Source organism: Notamacropus eugenii, chromosome 4 (genome assembly GCF_028372415.1).
Source record: "Notamacropus eugenii isolate mMacEug1 chromosome 4, mMacEug1.pri_v2, whole genome shotgun sequence".
In the NCBI taxonomy this organism is placed as follows: Eukaryota; Metazoa; Chordata; class Mammalia; order Diprotodontia; family Macropodidae; genus Notamacropus; species Notamacropus eugenii.
In genome coordinates, this window is record NC_092875.1 from 468820522 (window position 1) to 468846117 (window position 25596).

The 25596-nt window shown below is 36.9% G+C and overlaps 1 protein-coding gene across 5 annotated transcripts in view; it reads right to left on the reverse strand.

Moving 5' to 3' along the window:
• CERT1 (ceramide transporter 1) overlaps positions 1-25596 on the reverse strand; it is a 165658-nt gene that overhangs the window by 74054 nt on the left and 66008 nt on the right. For 3 of the 5 annotated variants that reach the window (XM_072606370.1, XM_072606372.1, XM_072606373.1), the window contains exons 4-5: positions 6630-6737; positions 949-1087 (exon numbers count right to left, since the gene is read on the reverse strand). In XM_072606370.1, coding sequence (XP_072462471.1) covers positions 949-1087; positions 6630-6737 — 247 coding nt within the window. Of the gene's footprint in view, positions 1-948; positions 1088-6629; positions 6738-13463; positions 13536-25596 lie in introns of all 5 variants that reach the window. The other 2 variants (XM_072606369.1, XM_072606371.1) reach the window with 1 other exon arrangement.

Genomic DNA, 25596 nt, shown 5'->3' on the forward strand with positions numbered 1-25596 from the left:
CCTTCCTATCTCAACATTTAATGCTTTAAAAATTATTATTTTTAAGCTATCATAATGATATTCTAGTCCTCTGGCTCACCTTGTAAAATACCCACTTGGGTGGAGAGTAGAGAGAAGTTAAGGATATATCTGAGGAAAATTGTTTTCCCCTTTTATGAAGGTGAAATGAAAGGCCATATGTCTTGAAGACATTATTTCCCTCATAAAAAAAATGGAAAGATGCAATTTTGAACGTATCAAATGATGTGTTTCCGTGATAGCTAATTCAGAGAAAACTGAAGCCCTTAAAAATGAGAATACAAAGCAAAGAACTGTGTAAGAACAAGGCAGGCAACGTCAGGGAAGTCACTTATATACAGTGAAATTACTATTACTCAGTTTCTCGCAGAGCAAGGAATTCCAAAACTCATTTCAGTTAACAGCTGTCAGTGTCAGGATGAAACTTACTAACAAGGTAGATAATCTGACAGCTAGATAAATTTCTACTTCCTTAAGAGAAAAGAAAAATACCAAGTCGCTTTTTTTTCATATGGGCAGCACACAAATAACTTTTTTCCAAGGCTCAAAGGTCTATGATGCTGAATAGACTAGACTAAATATCTACAATGATTTTGATAATTCCAGATCTTTGTGAAAATATAATTAAAAAAACAATGAGGCATACCATTACCAAAAGGCTAAACGTTAAAACTTATATGAAATTGAGTAAATTAAAAATTCTGTCATGTGACAACTTCTCTTCAATGAATCATGAAATATCACAGAAGTGCATTTACAATAAGGATGCTACTAAAAAAGTTTTATTTGGAATTATGTTATAAATATGGCCATAGCTCCTGATTTTGACAATTACTTTAGAAATGAAAATTCCCTTTTCTTTAGGGCAACTGGATTTTAATCAATGCATGCTGTAAGTAGAAATAGGGGTCAGCAATTTGTCTAATTAACCTTTATCCCTCTGAAGTTCATCCTTGGAGACTGCGTCTGCACAGGCATCAAAGTACTTCTGTAGAGTATCAACTTGTCTACATAGGATGTCTCTAAAGGTTTCCATTTCAGCCAATTTCTCACGCAAACTGTGGCCTTTCTGAAAAGAAAAAAGACAAAGGGGAAGGGAAAGAGCAAAAAATAATCCACATGTAGTAGTTATGCTTATTCTAGCCACTTTTCATGACCCTACCTCTTCAAGTGCTGTCTGTTTTCCTATGAAAAAATAAGTTGTCATGGTCTTATCAGGGGTGACCTTAATTATCCTCTCTCATCTTCAATTTCTATCTACTTGGTTCCTTCTCGGCTGTCTAACATGCCAAGATCTGCCATAGCAAAAAATAAAAAATAAAAAAATTAAAGGAAAAAGGAAGAAAAACCCACCCAAACCTTTATTGGTTTCTCCCTTTCTTTCAGCCTAGCTCCCTATATATGCCTCTTCTTCTTCATGGCAAAACTCCTAGAAAAAATTCTATTCCAACTTCATTTCCCTTACATCTAACTCCCTTATAATCTGCCTTCTGACCTCACCAATCCAATGAAATTGTTCTCTCCAAACATAACAATGATTTCTGATTCACCACCCTTTGAGTGAGAAAGAATTTTTTATCTTTTTCTGAACTCTGAATTATGGGTTACTAGTAATCATCCCTTCCTCCTGGATACTTTCTCACTGCGTTTTCTTGACAATGTTTTTTTCTGATTCTTCTAGCATATAAACAGTGTAGTTCCCAATTTTAACAGAGGAATGTAAATGTTATTTTGACTTTAGACATACCTTTTTTTATACAGAAAAAGTACGGGGACTGGAATGAAGCTAAAAGTGTACTTTTAAAAACCGTACTCATTGGATGTAACGTGGAAAATGACAGAAAGTTACAACAAAAATAATCTAGGTAGAAGTCCAGAGAGGACATACAAAAGAGAAAATATTGGTCACATTACTAGGATTGTTCAAAGCCACGGATCATGAAATATATTTTTTTCGATATTTTCAATAGCACCTAAGCTCCGATTAGGTGATCAAAAAGTAAGGATCAAAGACCTCAAATGATCATCAAGCCCAAACTTCTCATTTCAATACAATGAAACCAAGGCCCAGAGAGACCAACTGATGCCTTTCAAGGTCACACATACGGTGAGCTGACATTCAAGCTCAGTCCTCTTCAGCCTCTAGCCATGGTACCAGTTTAGGGGAAAAACCTACTGTGTGTGAAGCGCAGAGGCATCAAGCTCACAACACCACACCCCCATGGCACCAGATAAAAGTGTAATCAGGAAACGTTTAAAAAAATAAATAATAAAAAATACAATACAGATAATGTGAATTTGTGGTTTTCTAAGTCACTCTGAGAACTGCAAGGTGGATTCAGAGAACTGATTTTTACTTCTACGACAGAAAACTCAGGAATGGCCAATGGTGCCAGTGGGCCCAAGGAGTAAAAGGAATGACATACCGCTAGATGTAGTATGATCATACTTTTTTCCCTAAGAAATGAATTCTTCCACATTAAAACATTCTTTACAACTCAGATGAATAAGAATTCTTTATTCATGTGGCATCTGATATTGCTCTATGTTTTAAGTAAGTACATTACTTGGTTATTTTCCAGGTTAAGTTCATGGTTTCAACAGTCAGTTTCATGAATTAGTTACTTCTTAAGCAAACTGTCCTAGGTTTTAGAGTTACTGTCTCTGTGATGCTGGGAGAGGAATCTCTCACCTCTCTGGACCTCAATTAGATCTTTGATCTTACTGTTCTGGATGATATCTCTTCCATCTATGCCTGTCTCCCTGCACAATTCTAGTGCATGTTCTCTCACAAGTCTGCCCCAAAGGGCAGACTCAATGCACCAGAGGCTTTCCTTCTAGTATAATGCCTGGTACACACTTCAAGTGAAATATTAGGAGGCTGGAACACTTTAATTCCAAGGCCCCTTCTAGTTCTTAGGCTACACTCTTGAAAATAGGTACCCTTACCAAAAATAGATCTTTTTTTATTAATTTATTTTTAGTTTTCAACATTTATTTCCACAAGATTTTGAGTTCCAAATTTTCTCCCCATTTCTCCTCTGTCCACCTCAAGACAGAGTGCATTCCAATTAACTCTTCCCCAATATGCCCTCCCTTCTATCACACCCCTCCCTTCCTCTTATCCCCATCCCCTCTATTTTGTTGTAGGGAAAGATAGATTTCTATACCCCATTGCCTGTATGTCTTATTTCCTAATTGCATGTAAAAACAATTTTTAACATTTGTTTTTAAAACTCTGAGTTCCAACGACTCTCCCTTCTTTCTTCCCCCCCATACACCTCCCCACGGAGAAGGCAAGCAATTTGATATAGGTTATACATATGTAGTTATGCAAAACACTTCCATAAAAGTCATGTTGTGAAAGACTATCTCCCTCCATCCTATCCTGCCCCCCCATTTATTCTATTCTGACTCTATCCCTCCTCAAAAGTGTTTACTTCTCATTACCCCCGCCTCCAATTTTCCCTCCCTTCTATTATCCCCCACCCACTTAACTCCTTCCCCCCCACTTTCCTTTAGTGTAAGATAGATTTTCATACCAAATTGAATGTGCATGGTATTCCCTTCTTAAGCCAAATTTGGAGAGTAAGATTCACTCTTTTCCTCTCACCTCCCTCCTCTTTCCTTCCACTGAAAAAGCTTTTTCTTACCTCTTTTATGTGAAAGATAATTTACCCCATTCTATTGATCCTTTTCTCCTCTCAATATATTATTCTCACCCCTTAATTTTAATTTTTTAGATATCATCCCTTCATATTCAACTCACCCTGTGCCCTCTGTCTATATATATAATTCCTCCAACTACCCTAATACTAAGAAAAGTTTCAAGAGTTACAAATATTATCTTTGCATGTCGGAATGTAAAGAGTTCAACTTTAGTAAGTCCCTTATGATTTCTCTTTCTTGTTTACCTTTTCATGCTTCTCTTGATTCTTGTGTTTGGAAGTCAAATTTTCTATTCAGCTCTGGTCTTCTCATCAAGAAAAGTCCTCTATTTCATTGAATGATCATTTTTTCCCCTTAAGTATTACACTCAGTTCTGCCAGGTAGGTGATTCTGGGTTTTAGTCCTAGCTCCTTTGATCTCTGGAATACCATATTCTAAGCCCTTCAATCCCTTAATGTAGAAGCTGCTAGATCTTGTGTTGTCCTGACTGTGCTTCCACAATACTTGAATTGTTTCTTTCTGGTTGCTTACAGTATTTTTTCCTTGACATGGAAGCTCTGGAATCTGGCTACAATATTCCTAGGAGTTTTCCTTTTGGGATCTCTTTTAGGAGGTGATTGGAGGATTCTTTCAATATCTATTTTACCCTCTGGTTCTAGAATATTAGAGTAGATATCCTTGATAATTTCATGAAAGATGATATCTAGGCTTTTTTTTTTATCATAGCTTTCAGGTAGTCCACTAAGTTTTAAATTGCCTCTCCTGTATCTATTTTCCAAGTCAGTTGTTTCTTCAATGAGATATTTCACATTATTATTTTTTTCATTCCTTTGATTTTGTTCTATAATTTCTTGATTTTTTTTTTATAAAGTCATTAGCTTCCTTCTGCTCCATTCTAATCTTTAAGGAATTATTTTCTTCAGTGAGCTTTTGGACCTCCTTTTCCATCTGGCCAATTCTGCTCTTTAAGGCATTCTTCTCCTTATTGGCTTTTTGGATCTCTTTTGCCATCTGTTTTAGTTTACTTTTTAAGGTGTTATTTTCTTCAGTATTTTTTTGGTCCCCTTTAGCAAGCAGTTGACTTGTTTTTCATGATTTTTCTTGCATCACTCTCATTTTTCTTCCCAATTTTTCCTCTACTCTTATTTGATTTTTGAAATCCTTTTTTAGCTCTTCCATGACCTGAGAATAATTCATATTTTTCTTGGAGTCTTTGGATGTAGGAACTTTGACTTTGTTGTCTTTTTCTGTTTGTATATTTTGGTCTTTCTTGCCACCAAAGTAAGATTCTACAGTCTGATTCCTTTTCTGGTTTCTGCTGATTTCCCCAGTCTTTTACTTGACTTTTGAGCTCTTTGTCAAGGTAGTTACCTGCTTCCTGTGGGAGTATGGGGCGTATACTGCTCGATTCCACCACAATCGTAGGTCAAGAGCTCCAGAAACAGCAGCTGCTGTTGCCACTGCAGGCTCCTCTGTCCCCTCCACCACCTTGAGGCTACGGCCAAACCACTCTACTCTCTCACACAGGTCCGAGACGTTTTTTCCACTAAATTTTCAATTTATCCTCAATTTCTCAGAAGTCTGGAAACTGCCACAAGGTGTCAGTGATTCAGTTCCCCATGGGCCTGCTCAGGTCCTGTCTGTGCCTGTACGGCACATGCTAGACCTGCATTCTGCTCTCAACACAGCGCAATAAACACTTCCTATCAACTTTCAAGGCTTTCTTGGGCTGGAGATTTGCTCCACTCCGTCATTCTGTGGGTTCTGCAGCTCCAGAATTTGTCTAGAGTCATTTTATACAGGTATTTGGTTGGCTTTGGGGGGAAAGCTCTAGCAAGTCCCTGCTTTTTACTCTGCCATCTTGGCTCCACCCACACCAAAAATAAATTTCAACTGTTTAACTGAAAAACAAATTTTTCTCAATTTTACATATTCTGATTTTCTACATTATTTTGAATAAAAATATGAAACTGTTTCAGTTAATAAAATGTGATGTGTCATTGTTTTTTAATAGGATTTCCTCCTAAGTCAGCATGAGAAATAATTGGCTTACATGGTTCTCTTCTATTAGTCAGTGAATGTAAAAGATCAATTACTTGGTTAGTTTGCTTTCTCCAATTTAGAAATGAGACAGAGAAAACAAATATTCTTTATATATTCACAGAAGTCGCTACTGCTAAAAGAATTTGATTTATTATTTACTCATCTTTAACTAATCCAGACATTTAAACTTCTGTCACTTCTCCTACAATTATATTTAAACCACAAATATACACTTCTTATAATATTCATAATTCATTTGAAATTTATTTGTTATGACAGTAGTATTATCCAAGTATTGATGATATGAACAAGAAATTTATCTGAAGATGAGTGTGTGACCTTTTGAGAACTATTTATAAAACTGTTTTTAAAAGGTTGCATGAATATTAAACCTGAAAATAAGTTAACTATCATTAGAAATTTTAGTCAGCATGCTTCTGATATCTGAGCTTTTGTGTCTTAAAATATTTTTACAAAATAATGCAACAAGAAAAAAATTACATCAAAATGATATGAAAGAATGAAATTACCTGATTTTTATCTACTGTGTATGTGGATTTCTTTTCTAAAAAAATTTTTTTGAGGTAGGAGAGGAGAAAGAAGGAAGAATAATATGTTGGGATGTTTGTGGCAGAATTCTGACTCATTAAGCTTGAAAAACAATGTCATATCAATAAGACCCCTTTTTTCCAACTACAGCATGCTCCATACCCACAACATAACATTTAATATTCTCAAATTATTTAGAAACTAAATATCATAATTGCGTTGGTCCCCCCTACCCCGCATCCTGACATGAATTAGACAGAAATGAATTAGTCTCTATTCCTATGGTTAAGCTTTAAAATCTTCATTTTTCATTTATGTTGCATTCTTTTGAACCATTTGTAATAACTAACCTTGAATGAAGAGGTGGATGTCGCTGAATAACCACTTGCTCCCGACACAAGTGATACCATTGAGCCATGTCGGCGCAAACTTGATTCTGATCCATAACCAGATTCAGTCTAAAAAGAAGAAATTACAGATAATTTTTCTAATACAAACTCAAAGAAGAAAACTAATTTTCCTTAAAATAAAAAAAACAGCTTATTGATCAAACAATTTCAAGCAGCAGCTAAACAGCTTAAGCTACTGTTGCAACCTTAATGACAACTAACACCTCCGAATGTTGGGAAAAGAAGGTGGGACACTGCTCATTCTGGTGTTCAAAAGTGGAACAAAAATTCTGAAGCTCTAAAAAAAATGTTCAAAATAACATGATGGATAATTTAACAATAATGTTAAAGAATCTTATTTTAATTTTATTATTGAAATACTACTTAAGCAGATCTGTGATCTTATTGATTTTAATGAACGTTTCCTCCATCAATGCAAGTCACAGTCCACCTATGCCTGTCTCCTCTTCACAACTCTAGTCCATGTCCTCTCACAATCTACCCCAAAGGGCACACTCAATGCACTACAGGTGTTCCTTAAATTTTTGATCCTCTTTCCTCCCATCTTTTCCAGTTGATTTCCCTCAGTCTCATCACCACTTCTCCATCTATGGGGCCCCTTTCTGCTGCCTACAAATACATATAAACCAAGTTTCCCACATTCTTAAAAAAATCTTATTAGATACTACTAACCGTACAAGCTATCACCCTGTATAGCTAGTGTCAAATGAGAGATCTATAAAGCACTGAGTACAGTCCCGGGCACACAGTAGGCACTTAATAAATGTTTGTTCCCTTCCCTTAACCTGATCTCTCCTCCTCTTCTTAGTTAAACTCCTTTTTTAAAAATGACTAGACTCGGCACCTCTATTTCCTCTGCTTTTACTCATTTACGTTCTTCCCACATCATTCAAAAGAAACCACTTTCTCCAAAGTTCCCAAAGATCTCTTAATTACCAAATCCAACAACCCCTTCTCAAAACCTCTGTAGCATGTGACACTGGTGACTATCTACCCTCTTGTGGTAACTCTCTTTTCTGAATTTTTGTAACATTGCTTTCTTGATCAGGATCCTACCTCTGCATGACTCCTCCTCAGACTCTTACTGGTCACTTCATCCAGGTCACACCTAATTGTGGGTGTCCCCCAAGACTTTGTTCTGGGCCCTTTTTAACTTGGTGATGTCATCAGCTCCCAATTATCTCTATGCTGATGATTCTCAGACCTATATGTTCATCCTCAGTCTCTCTCCTAATGTCCAGTTCCACATCACCACACTACCTACCTATTAGATGCTTTAAGCAAGACAGCCTCCCTGTCTCAAGCCTTGGTCAGCTCCAATCTACTGTGTACATACCAACCAAAGCAATTTTCTTAACACTCACATGTGATCATGTCACTTCTCCAATACAATTCAGTGGCTCCTTATCACCTTCCTCTGGTATTAAATATAAATCCTTTGTTTCACACTTAAAAACTCATTTCAACTTGATTCCTAAAATATTCCATTCCATACTCCAAACTTCATTTCCATTTGCTACTAATACTTGGAATGCTATCCTTTACCTATGTTTTTAAAAATCACTAATTTTCTTCAAGACATCCCAAATGGCACCTTCTTCGTGAGGTGCTTGCAGCTAGTACCTCCCACCTTCCCTCTCAAGGTTACTTTGTATCTACTTCATTTGAATCTTATATATATTTGTGTTCTTTCTTGTTAGAATGTCATTTTCTTGGGGATAGGGGATGTTTCCAGTTTTTCTTTGTATTCTGAACACTTTGCACAAGGGCCTAGTGCACACTAAGGCTTTAATAAAGATGATTACTAAGCTACCTCTACTATAAAAAGTATATTATGATACACCCTTATTATCTGAGTTGCAAAATCATATTCTGTCAGCTTCGGAGGAGGGGCCGGTGGAATATTTTCCCATGGGAGGCTTGTATCTTGTCTATTTGCAGGAGAAATAAAAAGCACTTTAGGAGCAAGGAACAGCTTCACCTGGGACTGAGGGAAGAAGGATGTCACTGCCATTGGGAATGATTCATTTGGCGCTAGTGCAAAACTGGTCTCAGAGATTTGGCTAAACTCAGCTATTGTCTCCCTACAAAAGGTAAAGTTTAGTCATGAGAAATGGACAAAAACTATTACAGAATGGCATTGGTCAAAGTTATGTGGACTATGTTTTTTTCTGTAGTTCAACAAATTATATCATTAAAGCACCTACTGTGTGCAGCACATTGTTTTGGGTATGGAGATTTAAAAACAGAAGCTACTTAAGTAGCTTACCATTTAATGGAGAATGGAAAGGAAGAAACTGGGATCTACTGAGGAAAGGACTCCTCTCCCACCTACAAGTTCCCATGCCCACGTCTTTAAAACTAAAAAATTAAGTGGCTGATAATAGTCTCTCCCATCTTTCACGAAGTAGAGCTATCCTAACTTGACTTTCACCTCACTGAAAAATAACTGATATTATTCAATGTAAGTTCCCTCCTTTCCCATTTTCATTGTCTCAAATACCCTTGACTTTTTCTCCTACTCTTTCCTCCTTTACCCCAGGCTCTGACAAAGAGGTAATCCTACCATACCAAGGCTAACCCTAACGTGTACACATGATCCCATCTTCCAGCAATTTTATCCTCAATCATACTTCCCCTTGAATCTTAGCTCTCTCTCCTTCATCCTTAAAAAACCTTCACTAACCCCATTCTCTGCCAAATTCCTTGAAAAAGTTGTCTATTCTTTTTTCCTCTAGATCCTTTCCTCTACCCTTTGCAATTTGGATTTTAATCTCATCACCTGACTGAAACCATTCTCTCAAAAATTTCTAGTTATCTATTAACTGTAAAAATCTGATGGTCCTATCTCAGTCCTATCTGCTACATGTGTTAGTGTATGACCATCCTTATCCTCCGGGACTATCTCTTTCCTCCCTGAACTTTGGTGACACTCTTATTTCCTGGGCTGCCTCCTACCTGTCTAACTGCTCCTCAGCCTCCTTTCTGGGCTCATCATCCCCATCATGCTCCCTGCTCTGTTCTGGTTAGTTGTTCCTTCTCTCTTTCCAAGCCCTTCTCTTTTCCTCTCTCACAATAACCTCCTTATCCCTGAAGGGTTCAAGTATCATTTGTATGTAGATGACTCCCAGATTTATATACCCAGCCTCAGGCTTTTCCATAAGGTTATGTTCTATTGCCAATTGGATGTTTCAAACTGGAAGTCCTGGAGGCTCCTTAAATTCAGCATTTCTAAAACTGAACTCATTAACACCCCCTCCCCCCAACCCTGCCTTCTTCCAAACTTCCCTATTTCTATAAAAGCCATATAATTTGTAAGTATCAAGTTTCTTATGCCAGCGTCACTTTACATTCCTTATTGGCTCACCCCACAAATCCAAACAACTGCCAAACCTTGCTTCTACAAACATCCTAGCTAACCTTCTCACATGGTTACATAGTTGCCACTTTACTTCAGGCTCTCAACCTTTTCCCTAAACTTTTGCAGAGCTTCTTAATAAGCCTTCTTCCTTAAGTCTCTTCACAGGCCAGTCTACCCAGCACTCAGCTTCCAAAGTAATTTTCCTTAAGGCAGATTTGACAATGCCACTCCTCTGCTCAATCAACTCCAGTGGTTTCTTACTGATTCTAAGATCAAATATAAGCTCCTCTGTCTATCTTTTAAAGCCCTACACAAACCAGTTCTAACTTATCTTTCCAGTCTCAGTGAACATCACTCCCTCTTCCCTCCCCCCCAAACTCTAGGATCCAGCCAATTTGGTTTTGTTTCCCAGACACTATAAGCCATGTCCTCTCTCCAAGGCCTCTGTACTTGCTATTCCCTGTGACTCACTCCCTCAAACAGTTCAGCTTGGATGAGTTCCTCTCTTCCCTTAAGATACAAATCAGGCACCTCTTTTGCAGGAAGCTTTTCCTGATCCACCTCAAAGACTAGTATTCTCCTTGGCAAACTACCTTTGGAGCGTGTGTGTGCGCACGCACACTTCGTATTTACATACATACTTTGTATTTATGCAGTATATATTTTCATACATACTTGTCTCCAACATTATAATGCAAACTCACTGCAAATACAAGGATTGTTGCATTCTTTGTATTTCTAATCCTCATGCCTAGCAGTGACTGGTAACTAATGGTCACTTCATTCCTGTTGATTAATATTGCTTCTATAACTGGTTCTTTTCCTTATTGATGAATAATCACAAGTTGCATCTCCACAACAGGAACAAATTTATGGTTTTTCTGATAAAAATAATTTCTTAACAAAGATGATGATAAAGCTGAAATCAAGCACAGCAGCTGGTGTAAAATGAAGAGAACAGAGAGAGAAAAAAGCAGGCCCAGAACATAGTTCTGGAGTACATCCACACACTATGGGTGATGTGAGTTTGAATGGAGAATTCCTCAAAGGAAGGTGAAGAATGGTCAGAGGGGAGGAAAAGAATCTTGACAGCAAAATTCAGGGTGAAGAAAAGAACCCAGAAAAGTTACAACTGAGAAAAGGCCCCTGAATTTAGCAATAAAAATAAAAATCATTTAGCAATTAAAATCATGGCCTTTTGGAAGATTAGTTTTCTTCAAATAATATGCATGCAACCAGATTAGAAAGGGTGAGAAGTGAAGAGGAAGTGAGAAAGTGGAGACAACAAATGCTGTTAAGCCATTTTCAGTCATGTCCAAGTCCCCATGGCTCCATTTTGGGGTTTTCTTGGCAAAAAACCACTAGAGTGGTTTGCCATCTCCTTCTCCAGTTCATTTTACATGTGGGGAAACTAAAGTCAACAGAGTTAAGTGACTTGACCAGGGTCACACAGCTAGTAAAGTGTTGGAGGTTAGACTTTGAACTGAGGAAGGTGAGTCTTCCTGATTCCAGACCTGGTACTGTATCCATTGCACAACCCAGCAGCTCCTAGAGAGACAATGAACACAAGCTTGCTTTTTTTTAGGACTCAGGCTGTGGAAGGAGGCAAGAGAAAAAATAACAGGTTTAGGGAATGGCAGGGTCAAGTGAAGGTTTTAAGGACCCAGGGTGGTAGAAGCAGTTGAAAATGTTAAGACTAAAGAAATTTCAGGAGAAAAATCAGATCTACAATGCATGAACTAATATTTAGGGCTTTCCTCAAATTTAAAGAAAGGAAAATAAAATGTTAATCTGCAATTTTGTTCAAAGCCAAATCCTTAAAGAAGATTTTTAAAAAACTGTGGATTAATGTCACTTCTGCAGAAGTATTTATCAGATGAAGAAAGAGGCTGTAGGAAAATACCACTGCAAATTCCTGAAACAGTGAGAAATACTGTTCCCTTTACATCCCAAATGAAACAGTACAAGAGAATAGGTTTAAGTAGTAATATATAATAAGTATTATAATATTATATTATAATATATATTACATAAATAATAAATATTACATGTATTATATATAATTATATTATATTATATATAATAATAAGTATTAATGAAATATAAACAAAGCTTTAAACGTTACAGACAAATCAAAGGACTTTGATAGTGACAGTTAAGAAGCAGAATTTGAAAGAATGAGAAAACTACTTATTTGGGAAAAGACTTCTTTAAGTAAATAACTGATGCTGGAAAAAATCAGCCACTCTTTACTGCTTACAAAGTGATAACTAGTCACTTTTTACTGACTGGTAATGTTCATCCAGCACTCTAGCACCCTTTATCATGGAGACACTTTACCATAAATGAACACTGACAATTTTTTCAAGAAAGAATAGGTCAAAATTCAGTACTATGGCAACTATATCTGCAGTATAGTACAATAAATGTTATAAATAACAGAAGTAAAAGGAAAGATTACTTTATGTTCAAGATGCTTTGTTTAAAATGGAGAAATATGCAATAGCATTATAGAAAGATTTTTTATAATTAAAAAAAATTTATAATTTGTAAGACAAAACTTTTGGTAAATGAAATATTCAGTTACATAGAACAGGTTAATCCCACCAAGTGATGCTCCTATTTTAACTTTTCATAATTTATACTATGAAGTATATAATGTAATCAATATTCCCATAATTAATGTGAAACCCCTAATTGCAGATAACAAAAGCTCTTCTTTAGGTATAGCCAATTCCAAGTGAAACATAAGTAAATTCTGTCTTCTACATCATTTTTAAAATGCCCTGTGGGCTAATACCAAAGCTAAGAAGTGGCAGTAACTGTGCAAAAGGCAATTTTATTACCTCGAAGGGTAAATTTAAATGACCAATTTAAAATACATCTGCATAAAATATATTTGCCATTCAATTCAATTTCCATGGCTAGCTTTTCAAAATTTCAAAAGTTCTTTAGGCTACTTCTTTCTGATCATTAATTTTCTCTTCATATTCATATCAGTTTAAAGCTTTAAAAGACTAGCAACTTTTTTTTGTAAATAATATTTTTTTCCAATTACTCGTAAAGATTTAGTACCCATATTCATTTTTATTAGATTTTGAGTTCCACAAAAACCACAAGAAAAAATAACAAAAAAAGTGAAAACAGTATGCTTTAATGTACATTCAGACTACATAGCTCTCTGGATGTGGAGAGCATTTTCTGTCATGAGTCTTTTGGAATTTTCTTGGATCACTGCATTGCTAAGAAGAGCTGAGTCACTCTTAGTTGATCACACAAAGTTGTTGACACTGTGTACAATGTTTTCTGCTCACTTCACTTAGCATCAGTTCATTTAAGTCCAGGTTTTTCTGAAATCTGTCTGCTTGTCATTTCTTATAGCAAATAGTAGGTATTCCATTAAATTAACATACCACAACTTGTTCAGCCATTTTCCAACTGGAGTACGTTCCCTCAATTTCCAATTCTTTGCACCACAAAAAGACCTGCAATAAATATTTTTGTACATAGGTCCTTTTCCATTTTTTTATGATCTCTTTGGGATACAGACCTAGTAGGGGTATTGCTAGATCAAAGGGTATGCACTGTTTTATTTAGAGCCCTTTGGACATAGTTCTAATTACTCTCCAGAATGGCTGGAATCAATTCACAACTCGACAATGATTAGTGAACTAGTAATTTGAGGAATATGGTACATGTGCAAATTCATACTACACACAAATGGTATTTCTAAGAAAGAACACTGACACAGTTAAGAACAAGGGGAAAAAAAATCTCTAAGAAGAGATCTACAGCTTTTTCTTCAAGATTAATTTCCCAGAAATGAGTCTTCAAGAATAATAGGAAAATGGACAGGGAAATTAGTAATGAATAATACTCAAGTGGATCGCCTCATCATTTTGAGAGTACCTCCTAATGATTCAAATCACAACGTGTGATTCTTTTCCATGTCACTTTGTAAGTTCACCACAGTGGGTTCACTTAACATCACAGAGGTCTTTCTCAGTTTCTCCCAACATGGAAAGGGAATATACCAAGGGAACATTCTTCCTATGACTCACCTCTGCCATGCAACTAGCTTATCTCTGTTTTTATGTCTTCTGTCAGTCACAGTAACAAATGCCTTGGTGAACATCAATGTGTTTTGGGCACATAAGATGTGCCTGATTTTATATACAGATGGAAGATTACACACTGGAAAACAACCTTTAAGACAGCATTTTTCCCCATAATCAAAAATAAGCACAGTGGGATCTTATATTCTATGTGTCTCTCCTTCCACAGTGAAATGGTAAACATGTGGTCCACTGCTGAATATTTCTTGACAAAAAACTTCTTTTTCCCTACTTAACCTTTATGGGGAATGCTCTTGATAAATTTATAGATCATCCAAACATTCTGCGTAGACTGGAGAGCAGGTGTATAAAACTGATATGAAAAAAGTCACTTTGGTTGGTATTAAGCTTTGAGATTTGGGGATGGGGCATGCTCCAATAACTCTCCCCAGTCCCTCAAGCACTAATCTTCAACTCCACTTGCTGCAGTGTGGCTACTTTTCTCATCTTTGCTCTGTTAAACTGCACTTCTGCACTGAGGACTGTGATGTTATAGTGGCTATGTGCTGGTTCTACTGGCATTGATGGTGTAATTTCTGCTGTATACTTCTCATTTTTCCACTGCTAATTAGTTGATTAGTTTAGGATCAAGCTGTTTTATTTGCACAGCATTTGTTTTTTCTAATTTTTTTCTTCTTGCCTTTTTAGAAAAACAAAAACACCAACTGCTCTTTGCCCTGACAAGTCAGCGTCCGACTGTACAGACTGCAGACTCAGGGATAATTTGTACATCAGTAACAAGATTATTCCTATCTGTTAAAATATAACCAATTTCAGAAAAGATTTGCATGAAGTGATACAGTGTGAGATGAGAAGAAACAGAACTACAACATTATAAAGAAGAACAACTGTGAACAGACTTAAAAACTTTTATCAAGGCAATAACTAATGCTAATTTTGGAGGGCCAATGATGAGACAGGCAGCCCAACATCCCAATGTAGGCAATGGATTCAATATGTTGAATGAGACACAACAGTTTTAGAAGATGACCAATGTGGGGATTCTTCTTGGCCATTCATAGCTCTTTCAAAAGTTATTGTTCGTTTTTTAAAATGGGGCTTGGAGATGGAGCAGTGGCAGGAAAGAAAAGGTTTACAAATTTCAAAACTATGCTATTATTTGGTGCTCATTATATCTACCAGTTCTTTTTGCAATAGAAAGGTGTCAGAAATATGTTTAATATGTGTATGTAAAGCCTATATCAGATTACACACTGTCTTCAGGAGGTAGAGAAAACTTAAAATTCAAAACCTTATGGTAGTGAATGCTGAAAACTAAAAATCAATTAATTAATTAAAGGTGTCAGGCTTCTGTGTCAAAATATTTCAATCACTGTACACAGACTATTGGAGATGGAAGAGATCATCTAACTCAAGCCCCATGAACAGGTGACAGGTGAAAAAAGTAAGATACAGAGAAATCAAATGATTTACCCAAGAGATGAATTGCCAAGGAATCTAAATGCCTAGATTGAAGAGAATAAGCAAGAGTAAGACCTAGTCAGACTTTAAACAGGACATAATTAAATCTGTAATATGGGGGGTAGAGAACTGTAGTACATTTTAGTCATATGACTTTAACAGAATGTATAGGAAAGGCAAAAGCTATATAAAAGTAAGCAGATTCAGAAAAAAAAAAGGTTTCTATGAGGAAAACTTTTTTCAAAGGAAAATTTTAAAAGAGCTTCTGTTCTGAGACAGCATGGCCTAGTAGAGTACTGATTTAAGAGTAAGGATCTGAGATGTGTGTTTGAAGCCCACTTCTGACACTCACTACTGCTAGCTTTATGACTATGAACACCTGGTTAGAGTGAAAATATTGTTTAAGTAGTCTAAGTGGTCTAAGGCTATTTGTTCAGTGTTAGTTATTCAGAAGCAAGTCATGGGAGAGTCACAACTCTGTCGACCTAAATTTCCTCAGCGGTGAAATGGGAATAATCATCTACAAAGTATGTCCCTTGCAGAGGCGTTGTGAGGCCCTAACAAGAACATATAATATAAATAAAAACATAAATATTTTTGCTTTAGGTAGTTTCACAAACACTCAATACTCACCCCTATCTCCAGCACCTTCACTAATACTATAACCCTTTCTATTCCACACTCCTCTCCCAAATGAGCACTTAACAGTCTGCTCCCTGCTAAAGGAGACCCAAAAACATGCTGAAGAAAATAACACCTTGAAAACTAGCCTAACTCAATTGGCAAAAGAGGTTCAAAAAGCCAATGAGGAGAAGAATGCTTTCAAAAGCAGAATTAGCCAAATGGAAAAGGAGATTCAAAAGCTCGCTGAAGAAAATAGTTCTTTCAAAACTAGAATGGCACAGATGGAGGCTAATGACTTTATGAGAAACCAAGAAATCACAAAACAAAACCAAAAGAATGAAAAAATGGAAGATAATGTGAAATATCTCATGGGAAAAACAACTGACCTGGAAAATAGATCCAGGAGAGACAATTTGAAAATTATGGGACTACCTGAAAGCCATGATCAAAAATAGAGCCTCATGATATTATCAAGGAAAACTGCACTGAGATTCTAGAACCAGAGGGCAAAATAAATATTGACAGAATCCACAGATCTCCTTCTGAAAGAGATCCAAAAAGAGAAACTCCTAGGAACATTGTGGCCAAATTCCAGAGTTCCCAGGTCAAGGAGAAAATATTGCAAGCAGCTAGAAAGAAATAATTTGAGTACTGTGGAAATACAATCAGGATAACACAAGATCTAGCAGCTTATACACTGAGGGACTGAAGGGCTTGGAATATGATATTCCAGAAGTCAAAGGAACAAGAATTAAAACCAAGAATCACCTACCCAGCACAACTGAGTATAATACTTTAGGGGGGAAAATGATCATTCAATGAAATAGAGGACTTTCAAGTATTCTTGATGAAAAGACCAGAGCTCAAAAAAAATGTGACTTTCAAACATAAGAATCAAGAGAAGCATGAAAAGGTAAATAGGAAAGAGAAATCACAAGGGACTTACTAGAGTTGAGCTGTTTACATTCCTACATGGAAAGATAGTATTTGTAATTCTTGAAACTTTTCTCAGTATCTGGGTAAATGGATTATAATACACACACACACACACACACACACACACACACACACACAGTGCACAGGGTGAGTTGAATAGGAAGGGATCATATCTAAAAAAAATAAAATTAAGGGGTGAGAGAGGAATATATTGGGAGGAGAAAGGGAGAGATGTTATGGCGCAAATTATCTCTCATAAAATAGGCAATAAAAAGCTTTTTCAATGGAGGGGAAAAAAGGGAGGTAAGAGGGAAAAAGTGAAGCTTACTCTCATCACATTTGGCTCAAGGAAGGAATAACATGCACACTCAATTTGGTATGAAAACCTATGTTACGCTACAGGAAAGCAGAGAAGGGGATAAGCAGGGTGGAGGGGATGATGGAAGGGAGAGCAAATGGGGGAAGGGAGAACAAATGGATGGAGGGAGCAATTAGAAGTAAACACTCTTGGGGAGGGACAAGGTCAAAAGAGAGAATAGAAGAAATGGGGGGCAGGACAGGATGGAGAGAAAGTCTTATACAACATGACTATAATGGAAGTCATTTGCAAAACTACACATATACAATTTTAGTGGGGATGGGTGGGGAGGAAGGAAGGAAGAGAAGTTGGAGCTCAGAGTTTTAGGAACAAATGTTGAGAATTGTTTTTGCGTACAACTGGGAAATTAAGAAATGCAGGTAATGGGGTATAGTATAGAAATCTGTCTTATCCTACAGGACAGGAGAAAAGATGGGGATGAAGGAGGCGAGGGGTGTTAGGAAGGAGGGCAGATTGGTGGAGAAGTGAAGAGGAAGAGAATTCCAGGCATGCAGCACATCAATGAAAAGGTTCAGATTCAGGAGATAAGATTATCTTGTTCAAGGAAGGTCAGGATAGCTGGATCACAGAATACAAGGAGGAAAGCAAAGTATAAAAGACTAAAAAGGTAGTGAGATAAATTAATGTCATACAATTATATTAATAACTATTTATTAATTTGTGACCAACCCTTTCCCTTCTATTTTCAAACCCCTGATAAGGTCAGTCAATCTTTGAAGGGCAATGCTGATTGATGAGATTGCTTCTAGCCCTAAAGGCACATGCTCAGCAATTTTGAACAGGATCCTATCCAACTAGAAGACCTAATTTCTGTTTAGAGTATACACAAAATACAGTCTGGGTGAGTCTTTATCCTGGGGAAAGGAGTCCCTGTCCATGGTCTCCTCCATTAAAGTTTAGGGTGGCCCAGTTCATGAAGGAGAAAAATCAGCCAGAGTGTTGCAGAAGGCAGAAATGCCTTCCCCTGCCCAGACTGCTTGAGGCTGCTGAGTCTTGTGATCAAACCATGTTCTCAGCAGGAGGAGCTGAAAAGTTTTAGCTCACTTCCTCCATAGATGTCCACCATTCAGGGTTGAATTTCACTTGTCACAGCTCCCTTTCAAAAGGATTCTCAGGGTCTTCCTTGAGGTCTTTGGTTACCCAGAGAAATCATTTGCCATCTATTAAGGGTTATTAATGCCAAACCAAGAACTTTATATTTGATTCTGCGTTTTACAGGGAATAATTTTATTGACTGGAGGTAGGGGGGTGGAATATATGGTCAGATGTTCAATTTAGGAAAATCACTTTGGAAGAATGAAGGAGAATGGGGTGGAATGAATGTGGTGATGCTTGAGGCAGGGAAGTCAAGCAGAAACCTATCACAATAGTTCAGGTATGAGGTGATGAGGACCTACAGCAGATGGTGATATGAGTGGAGAGAAGAGGATATAAATGAGAAACTGTGTAGTGAGAGAAACCAAATTTCACTACAGATTGCATATGTGAGGTAAGGAATAAAAGATGACACTGAGGCTGCAAACCTGAATGACTAGGAGGATGGCAGTTGCACTCATCAGTAATGGGAAAGTTGGAAGGGAGGACTGGGTGTGCAGAGTTCTGTGCTGAAAATAGTGAGTCTGAGATGTCTGCAAGATATCTGGTTAGAGATGTCCATGAGGCAGTTGAGGATGCAAGAAACAACTTGCCAGATAGCCTTGGCTATATATATACATCTGGACACAGACATCTATGCTGTTGTGTCTAAGAAAAAAAAAAGTTTGGTAAAGCGCACAGAATATAATTCAAATGATTTACATTTATTTTTTCTACCTATAAACTTCAACTGAACAGGCCAGAATTAAGTCTGAGGACCAAAAGTCTTGAAACAAGAAATCAATGTCGACTACAAATCATTCATAGAATTAAACACCTTCATGACTTTTCTTTAAAAGTTAATGCTTACCTCTGACCATATTTCTTTGCAATATTTCTGAATAAGAAAAACAAACATCCTTTAAAAAAAAACAACTTAATACTCCAACATTCTACATGATGGCCTACTTACTAGAACAATGAAATATTTTCCAATAAAATGAAAAAAAAAATCTGTAATCTCCTTCAGATCACTATCCCATCAAAATGTCATTATTTTATAGTTATATACTATTTTGAACTCAGTATTACCAGCATGTTTCATCATCTTCATTTAAAAGACTTGGATACAAATAACTTTTTCTACACAAAATCAAACTTACCCTAATGATTTGCCCAAAATGTTTTTTTTAAAGTGAAGCAAGATCTTAAGACACATTTAAGCCTTGCATACCTTTTAGTTAGGGTAGAGGTTTTAATGTTCATGAGTTGTGGTTGTGATAAAACCAGTCTTTCCTGATGTAACTTCCTTCAGTTAGAAGTTCCTAACCTCCCCTCAACCCCTTTTTCCCTGAAAGTCCCAGCTTCCACCCCTGATGCAACCTAATTGGCTCCAGTTTACCTACATGGTTTTCTGGTTAAGAGGTACAAAATTCCAGGGTACATGTAGTCTGGGCCTCTCAGACTTAGTGAGTTCCCAAGCTCATGAGTCACCATATCTGATGATTTACTGCATATTCTTACTGTGTTGGGACAAAGTAAACCTCTTTATTTGTTAAATGTTCTGGGCTGGTATTAAAAGCATGCCTACCACCCTGGACAAGAAGTCAGCACTTATATAGCTTTAAAATATTCACTGCAGAGGGCAGAGAGCCAAGGTGGTGGAGAAAAGGAATTGATTCGTCTGTTCTCTACCCAAAAAGCCTCTGGACACCTTTAAATAATGCCATAAAACAATTCCTGGAGCAGCACAACCAAAGGATGGGATGAAACAATTTCCAAGCAAACACAATTTAGAAAGTCAGCAAGAAAGATTTGTCATATCTAGGTGAGAGAGGGGCATAGCCCAGAGTAGACAACACCAGCAGAGCCCCATCCCCAGCAAACCAGGAATAGGTCTTGGGAGCTGTTATCTCAGCAGCTGCTACTTCTGGAACTCTTAGCCCATAGACAGTAAGGGAGTCAAACAACTCATCAGAAGGAGACTATGGGGTCTCTCTGCTGGAACTGGGAGCAGGACTATATCGCTTTGCCCATATTCAGATCAGGGTTGCAGTCCTGGGTGGAAGTCCCAGGGCAAGGAGAAGCACTAGCAGAGAGGACCTTGCAGCACTGCAGGGACCTTAATCACAATTTCAGTGCAGAAGACAGTGCCTGTGATCACGCACAGACCAGAGCACAGGCCAGAAGAGTGAACACAACTCTTCTCACATCATACCATCATAGAAGAACTCAAAACTTATAGATTCCAAGAAGTATCTCTGAAAACAGCTGCACAAAACCTCTGAAGATTGGGACAGTGCATCCTCCATCCTGGAAGCAGAGTTACTTTAACAAAGAGTTAAAAGTCAAGAAATAGGCTGGGAAAATGAGGAAACAACAGAAAAAAAAAAATCTGACCAAAGAAAGTTACTATGGTGACAAGGAAGAGCAAAAACATACTCAGAAAAAGAAAACAAAGTAAAAAACTGTCAAAACAAAACAAAGACTCTAAGAAAAATGTGAATAGGTTTCAAGCCATGGAACAGCTCAAAAAGGATTTTAAAAATGAAGAAAGGTAGAGGAAAAATTGGGAAGAGAAATGAGAGTGATGTCAAAAAAAAAAAGTCAATGAAAAGAGGGTCAAGCAGCTTTCTAAAGGACACACACACACACACACACACACACACACACACACACACACAATACTGAATAAAATAACACCTTATAAACAGACTAGGCCAAATGGTAAAAGAGGTCCAACAAGCCAATGAGGACAAGAATGCCTTGAAAAGCAAAGGATGGAAAAAAGGCATAAAAATTCACTGAAGAAAAAAACTCCTTAAAAAGTAGAACTGAGCAAATGGAAAAGGAGGTACAAAAGGTCACTGAAGAAAATAATTCCTTGAAAATTAGGGGCAGCTAGGTGGCGCAGTGAATAAGAGCACTGGCACTGGAGTCAGGAGGACGTGAGTTTGAATCCAGCATTACACACTTGACACTCACTAGCTGTCTGAACTTGGGTAAGTCACTTAACCCCAACTGCCTTTGCCTTCCCCCTTCAAAAATAAAATAGAATTGAGTAAATGAAAGCTAATGACTTTATGAGAAATCAAGAAACAATCAAACAAAACCAAAAGAATGAAAAAATAGAACTAAAAATGTGAACTAACCCACTGGAAAAACAACTGACCTGGAAAATAGCTCCAGGAGTGGTAATTTAAAAATTATTGAACTACCTGAAAGCCATAATCAGAAAAAAAAAAAAAGCCAAAACATCATCTTTCAAGAAATTATCAAGGAAAAAATGCCCTGATATTCTAGAATGAGAGTAAAATAGAAATTGAAAGAATCTAGTGATCACCTCCTGAAAGAGATCCCAAAATGAAAACTTCCAGGAATATTATAGCGAAATTCCAGAGCTCCCTGGTCAAGAAGACAATATTGTAAATATTCTGAAAGAAACAATTCAAGTATGGTGGAGCTACAGTCAGAATAACACAAGATTTATAGCAGCTTATACATTAAAGCACCAGAAGGCTCAGAATATGATATTCTGGAATCATCTACCCAGCAAAACTGAGTATAATCCTTCAGGGAAAAAAATGGACATTCAATGAAATAAAGGATTTAAGCATTCGTGGTAAAAAGATCAGAGCTGAATAGAAAATTTGACTTTCAAATACAAAATTCAAAAGAAGCATAAAAAGAAAAACAGGAAAGGGAAATCATAAGGGGCTTAGTAAGGTTAATTTGAAAACTGAATTGAAAATAAGGTTACTCTGATCTAATCAGCTCTGGAGAGCAATTTGGAATTATGCCCAAATGTGCATATCCTTTGATCCAGCAATACCACTTCTAGGGCTATATCCTAAAGAGATCATAAAAATGGGAAAAGGATCCACATGTACAAAACTATTTACAGCAGTTCTTTTTTTGTGGTGGCCAAGAACTGGAAATTGAGGGGATGCCCATCAATTGGGGAATGGATAAACAAGTTGTGGTACATGAATGCAATGGAATACTACTATGCTGTAAGAAATGACGAACAGGCAGATTTCAGAAAAACCTGGAAAGACATATGAACTGACACTGAGTGAAGTGATCAGAACCAGAAAAACACTGTACACAGTAACAGTCACAGTGTGCAATGACTGACTCTGATAGACAGCTCTTCTCAGCAATGCAAGGACCTAAAACAATTCCAAAAGACTCATAATGGAAAACACCATCCACATCCAGAGAAAGAAATATGAAGTCTGAATGCACATTGAAGCATATTATATGCTCTCTTTTTGTTTTGTTTTTTCTTTCATATGGTTTCTCCCATTAGTTCTAATATGTACATGTAGAGCTTAAATTGGACTGCATGCTGTCTTGGGGAGGGGGGAGAAGGAGGTGGAGAAAATTTAAAACTTATAGAAGGGAATGCTGAAAACTAAAAATAAATTTTATAAAAAAAGAAAAGATTACTTTGAAAGTTGAATATGAAGAGAGATCTAAAAAAATAAAATTAAGGAGTAGGAGAGGAATGTACTGGGAGAAGGAAAGGAAGAGGAAGAATGGGATAAATTATGTCACATAAAAGAGGCAAGAAAAAAGATTTTACAGTGGACGAGAAGTGGAGGGAGGCAAGGAGGAATGAGTGAACCTTACTCTCATCATAAGTGGCTCAAAGAGGGAATAACATATACACCCAATTGTATACAGAAATTTGTCTTAACCCTACAGGAAAACAGAAAGGGAAGAGGATCAGAGAAAGGATATGGGGGGGGAGGAGGTGATGGAAGGGAGGGCAGATTAGGGGAGGGGCTAATCAGAAGCAAAACACTTTTGAAGACAGACAGGATGAAAGGAGAGAGAAAACAGAATAAACAGGGAGGGGGTAGGGAATAGGATGATGCAATAGCAAGTGTGAAAAAAATGTTGAAGCAAGTTTCTCTAATAAAGGTCTCACTTCTCAAACATATAGAAAACTGAGTCAAATTTACAAAAAAATTGACACTCCCCAATTAATAAAAGATCAAAATGATCAAAAGACATGAACAGTTTTCAAATTAAGTAATCAAAGCTATCTATAATCATATGGAAAAATATTCTAACTCACTACCAATAAGAGAAATGCAAATTAAAACTGAGGTGCAACTACCCCACACCATTTAGATTGGCTAATAGGACAGAAAAGGATAATGACAAATGGCGGAGGGGCTGTGGGAAAAAGTGAGATACCAATGCACTGTTGGTGGAGTTGTGAACTGACTCAAACATTCTGTAGAGCAATTTGGAACTATGCCTAGAGGGCTATAAAACATGCATACTCTTTGACCTTTTAATATCACTACTAGGTCTGTATCCCAAGAGATAAAAAATAAAATGGAAATATTTATAGCAGCTCTTTTCTGGCAGCAAAGAATCAGAAATTGAGGGAATGCCCATTAACTGGGTAATGGCTGAAAAACTGTGGCATATGATTATGATGGAATATTATTGTGACATAAGAAATGATGAGTTAGGATGCTCTCAAAAAAACCTGAAAAGACTTACAAAACCTGAAAAGACTTACATGAGCTGATGCAAAGTGGAATGTACTGTGTACAAAGTAACAGCAATACTGAAAGAAGATCAGCTGTAAACGACTTGGCTATTCTGAGTGATACAATGATCCAAGAAAACTCTGAAGGACTTATGATGAGAAATGCCATCTATTTCCAGAGAAAGAACTGATGGTGTCTGATAGAGATTGAAGAACACTTTTTCACTTTTTATTTTCCTTGAGATTTTTTTTCTTCTGTTTTCTTTTACAACATTACTAATGTTGGAAATGTTTTGCCTGACTATACATGCATAACCTATGAATTGTTTGCCTTCTCAAGGGGGGAGGGCGGTTAGGAAAGAAGAGAGAGAGAACTTGAAACTCAAAGTTTCTAAAAAAAAAAAAAGAATGTTAAAAATTGTTTTTGCATGTAACTGAGGAAAAAAAATGGTAAATGAAAATAAATATATTCTCACAATTTGACATTTTGAAAATGCTGTATTGATCATATAGGAATATACTTTAATCCTGGTCTGATTTACCATTGGAAGAAATCTCAGATGCCATCTAAAATAACATACCATTCAATAAATACTCATACCCATATGACCATCAATCACTAACTCAGTGCTCAAAGGTCTCCAGTAATAAGGCGAAAATTTCCTCCCATTTTCCTCTCAAGTAATTATATTCTTTCCCTCTACAACTCTTTCATGGAGGAATGCCTACTGAAAGTATTTAAGTGTGCCAGTCAAGTGTAGGCCCTAGAAGGTTGGGTTGTTTAAACAAATAAAACTAAAAAACTTCAAGTAAGCTCCCAATGACTCTTGTTTGTGAATGAGGAATTACATACAAGAAACAGGCTAAAAAAATATAATGAAGTATGAATGATTAGAAAAGGGGGTAGATTAGTCATTTAGGAATAGTGCCATAATGTTACCCAGGTAATATTAAGAAACTTGGAGGGAAGGCCTCAATCCCTAGAAAAGACAGAGGGAAGAATCACTCACAGTAAAATTTAAAAAAAAAAAAAAAAGCATGAATGGGCTACAAACTGTACCATTAGATGAGTAACCTAAGTTCATGAGGTCACAGATGCAATGAGTCACTGGAATAAGTACTGTCACCCTGTGGACCTAGTACCGCTCTCTAATATCCAGGAGAACAATTCCAATTTTTCTACAATGGTAATTTTTTGAATATTTAAGGGAGGAAATGATAATAGCATGAAAGACTAAAGAGTTTTCTAAAAGGTTACTGAATCTGTTCGCTTCAAATCAACCAGATCTTGAGGAAGGGAGGAGGAGGGGTACAACAGCAATATTTATTCTAAGACATACTGGAACAAACAACCCCTCTTCACATATGTGGTTAGCAAAAAATGCATATTCTCTATACTGCAACAAAAGAGTTCCACTTTAAACTTACAGAGCTCCTGATAACACTCTTCAAGCTTGTTAACGGGCAGTCATACTGTTATCCAG